The 4,480-nt window shown below is 41.7% G+C and overlaps 1 protein-coding gene across 1 annotated transcript; it reads right to left on the bottom strand.

Annotated features, from left to right (window-relative positions):
• Positions 1-1,591: 1,591 nt before the first annotated feature.
• On the bottom strand, positions 1,592-4,171 carry LOC147637475 (uncharacterized). Its single transcript, XM_086799264.1, has one exon. The coding sequence runs from the start codon at positions 3,905-3,907 to the stop codon at positions 2,132-2,134; it is 1,776 nt and encodes a 591-aa protein (XP_086655390.1). The 5' UTR covers positions 3,908-4,171; the 3' UTR covers positions 1,592-2,131.
• Positions 4,172-4,480: the final 309 nt, after the last annotated feature.

Here is a 4,480-nt window from a genome sequence, read left to right as displayed (position 1 = left end):
GTTCCTCAACATACTCATACTTCTTAGTTGTATCCACCTCCATGGAATTAGACACATGTTTCAAATGCACATGTTCAATGTGCCCTAACATGGTGTTCAAAATGTGTCACTGCTCTTGTTGTGCAAGGCACTTTTTGTAGGGTAATTATGACGAAGCCTTGATTTGATAGCAGATAAAAATGGCCAAAAAAACTCATTTCATATTTTGGCACTAATATTTACAACACTATGCAATTAACAAGAAGACATTATTCAGACCGCACACGAAGCAACAATGAAGTGCATGGGCTTCATGTGCGATTTGAAGAATAAGGCATGATACGTCTCACTCTTGCAATGATGAACGAAAGAATTACCAATAATGAATAGAGCAAGCTTGACTCTTGCAATGATGCACAAAAGAATTACCAATAATGAATACAGCAAGCTTGAAAAATGCCAAAAAAAAAACTCTCATTAGATTTTCCATTACAATAGGCATAAAAGCCTAGGTGAAATGTGCAAAAATGTGTGGAAGCATGGATCCAATGTGTAGCATAAGCATGCACATGATCATGGTAGTATAGGCAGATGCACTCATGGGTATCACATTATAATTGTCTACAAGCTCTAGGTCTAGAGTGGAGACCATAAACAAGCAATGGCTTAGTAGTCTTCGTAGCTCGTGGTGTAGCCCCTTTGGCTCTTTAGTACATGTTCACAAGTAATGCTAAGCTTAAGGTAAGTACTCCCCCAATGCTAAGATTCAAACTTGCTAACATGTCTTTTTGTTTCTAACTTTGTTTATTTCTTATGTTAGCAATACATCAAATTCCGAACCATCCTCATCATCAACAATTCCTTATAATTCCTTAATACTTGAGCTGCTCATCACTCTTCATAGGTACACCTACCAACAAAAGTAGTAAATCTGTCAAAACAATTATAACTATTACCTCCCATGTGATATGTTCGTGGGTATCATTATTAATATATATATATATATATATATGTCTTTAATTTTCTTATGTTGTCTAACATGTTAAATAAAACCTTGTAGTCACTATCATCAATTATTTCTCCGACAAGCCTAGATAGTCCTTCCAAATGTTTGTTTAAAAAAAAAAAAGGGTTTTTATCCATCTAAAAATCTGCCTTATCACATTTCTCGACTGTAGACAACTTTAAATCTTCCACCCTCAAAGTGAATTCTTGCGATAAAATCTTTGCTAGGTCCATGCCAGTATATTGTACATGTATCTTTATGTGTGTCATGAAAGCATATTCACTCTTTCTCATGGTCAAGGAAACAAATAAGGAGTAATAATAGCCCCATCACTCTCTTGCTCATGGTCATGTGGACACAAATAAGGGGTAATAACAACACAATCACTAATCTAAAGGGTTCGACTCAACTTTAAAAATTTGCCCTAAAATATACATATCTTTCACATTTAGGTCTAATATTTTCCTAATAGAGTACTTGAGTAACAAATGAGAAAGCACATAGAAAGGTGTATAATTGATTATTATTTAACGATCCAACAAGTCAAATACCTGCATAATAGCGTCTAAATCATTTGTTAGTGTATCTATCATGCAAAATTCACAATACTCTATAATCTATAGAAGGGCTAATGTTTACATCCTTAGATAAGATTATATTCTTGATATTTACCTTCCTTGCTCATGGCGTAGCAATTACGTTTGTTTGTGAAGGATAACACCTTGATCCTTAAGACACCCTCATTAACCATCGTCCCTAGAGAGGTCCATACCCTTACCATGTTTGTGTACATGGCAAGGAGCAATGGACCACTTGCTCTCACACCAATGCTAAGGCTTCTTACAAAATGTGGCCATCATCAACATGATGACCACCCATTAGAGATGGGCATGTAATCTTCCAGTCCAACTCTATGATGTTCTACAGCCACCCTAAGGGCCTTTTTACAAACTATCCCCACCATCAAAAAACTGCTATTTGATGAGAGTACAAGAACACTTTAAAAAGATTAATCAGAAACAATATGTATGATTATTTGGTTCATCACCTTCCAACCATCACATGTTGACTCCAAACATGGCAGAAATTCTATGGTTTTTGAACTCTATGAGGCATCAAAATGCTAAAGGTGGAGCTTAGCAGGCTTCAGAGGGGAGGAATCAAGCGAGTAGCTATTGTCCAAAAAGTTTCCTCAACCTTCATACCTTTCTCCCTTTTCTCCCCCTTTTGGCTTAGACCTCCCTCTTCCTTCATACCTTTCTCCCCCTTGTGAGGAAAGCCTCCCTCACCCTTTTGGCTGAAACCCCCCCATTCATGCAGCAGGGAAACAATCCCTGAGTACTTGAAGGAAGTGGCAAGATCAAGGGCGGTGCGGCCTCGAAGGGTGCGAGCATTCACAGGAGCTCCACGCTTTAGCAGAAGCTTGACAATGTCCTTGTTGCCAGCTTCAGTGGCACAGTGGAGGGCAGTGTACCCTGAATCATCTTTGCATTCCAAGTCAGCGCCTACTTCGAGGAGTGTGCGGACAACAGCTATGTGACCTTTGAATGCAGCCCTGTGGAGGGCAGTCAACCCATGTTCATCCCCTCCATCAATCACAGTCCCTTTTCTCAAGCTTTGTTGTACATCTGCAACCTTCCCTTTGCGAGAAGCTCTCCTTAACTCATCTCCTAGTATAAGCTCATCAAGGAGAACGAGACCTTGCTGCCCCTGAGCCCTCACCAGGTCCCTGGGAGTTTTCCCTCTTTTGTTCTTTGCCTCTGTGCATGCCCCATGTCTAAGAAGGATCTCCATAGCCTTGTCATCTCCCCTTGCCACTGCTCTATGTAGAGGCACATCCCCATCCTCTCCCCCTCTTTCATTTACTTCTGCCCCCTTTTGCAGAAGCATTTCCAAGCAGACATGCCTCCCCTCATCCACAGCCATGTGCACCGCAGTCTTACTATCCTCCGCCGCAAATGCATTCATATCTGCCCCATTCTCCACCAAGAGCCTCACAACATCTGCATGCCCTGCCATCACTGCCATATGCAAAGCTGTCCTTCCAGACACAGTCCTTGCATTGACTTTTGCACCCCTTGCCAACAGCAACTCCACAATCAATGACTCTCCTCTCGAAGCCGCCTCCTGCAAGGCCGTTTGCCCGGACTTGTTCTTCAACTCCACATCTGCCCTAAATTCTAGCAACAGTTGGACCAGATCTGGCCTCCCACTTGCAACTGCAATATGCATAGCCGTTTGCCCTCCTTGACCGTCTTTTGAGTCCACAAGCTTCTCATCCAACTCTAGCACCTCCCTGATATTCTCCAAGCATCCAACTTCTACCAATCTCCTAAGAATCCCACGACCAATGAAAAAGACCCTTATGCCATGGTCACAAAACACCTGTTTTCTCTTCGCAGTGAACCAGTCCAGAGAGACTGAAGTGTCCTCTGCACCTCCCGGAACGACGACACTTTTGACAAGAAATTTGTCCTTGCTGTATGGAACAGGCACTGGGATCTCCATTTGAGGATTAAGAGTAATCTGCACAACAGCAACACCAAGAGGAGAGATGATGCCATGTCTGGGTTTGATGGTGTAGCGTTTAGGGGCACTAGGCTGCATTTTGAAGGCGACTGGCATAGTGCACATGACATTCCTAAGGTGGATGGAGGCCTGAGATTTCTGTCCTACTTCGAGCTTCAGGATGAGGTCCCTGGGTTCAATGATGAGGAGCCTGTCCATGACTACAGAGAATGGATGAATGAGGGAATAACCTGCTATTTGAATAAATAGCCCGCAGTTGATACGGTCAGAGATCAAACACAGCTGATTGACATCTACAGTATTCATCCTGTAGAAAGACATGGTGTGATGTTGAGGCTGTGATCCCTTGCCATGCTTGATGTTCTGATATGTGACAGGGCCATGGCCTATCATGTGGTGGGGGATGATGCATCATGTGCTGGGCATTCGGAGATGCTAGATCGAAGGACCTTGACAGGAGGGAATGATAAAAGCTTGCTTCAACCAGCTTATCAGCACAGCATCACAGGTATCATGAGGGCTGATATGGCTCTCTCTCTCTCTCTCTAAACTTCTGGCTTTCTATGGGGTAGTGTTTAATCCCTAAACTCCTGCACAGCGAGAAGGAAGATAACAAGGGGACAAAGCTGACAAACCCTCAACTTGTTGGAGAAGCAATACTAAAATATGATGGGAAAAATCTGACAAAATCCCAACTTCCTTTCTACAGATTATTAAATATGCTACGGAAGAAAATGTGAAAAAGGACACCTTGACAAGATTAGATTTTGGAGAAAATAATAATCATGGTCTTTTAAGATATTTGTGTTTGAAAAATTGTCATCTTTTGTTCTCAAATATATTATTATTATTATTATTATCTTCTTTTCCTTATATATATTATTATCTTAAGGAAGAGTTTCACAAAGCTTCCATGTGGCAAGAATTTGGAGGTTTGGGAAGGGGAGGAGAAGGTTTGGGAATTTG

This window comes from Cibotium barometz, chromosome 6 (genome assembly GCF_041138505.1).
Source record: "Cibotium barometz isolate CiBa-2024 chromosome 6, ASM4113850v1, whole genome shotgun sequence".
NCBI lineage: Eukaryota > Viridiplantae > Streptophyta > Polypodiopsida > Cyatheales > Cibotiaceae > Cibotium > Cibotium barometz.
This window is presented reverse-complemented; position numbering and strand designations above follow the sequence as displayed.

What these genes read in the sequence shown, in the direction of transcription:
- LOC147637475 (XM_086799264.1), bottom strand. Translation starts at nt 3,907, where the DNA reads ATGATAGGCCATGGCCCTGTCACATATCAGAACATCAAGCATGGCAAG.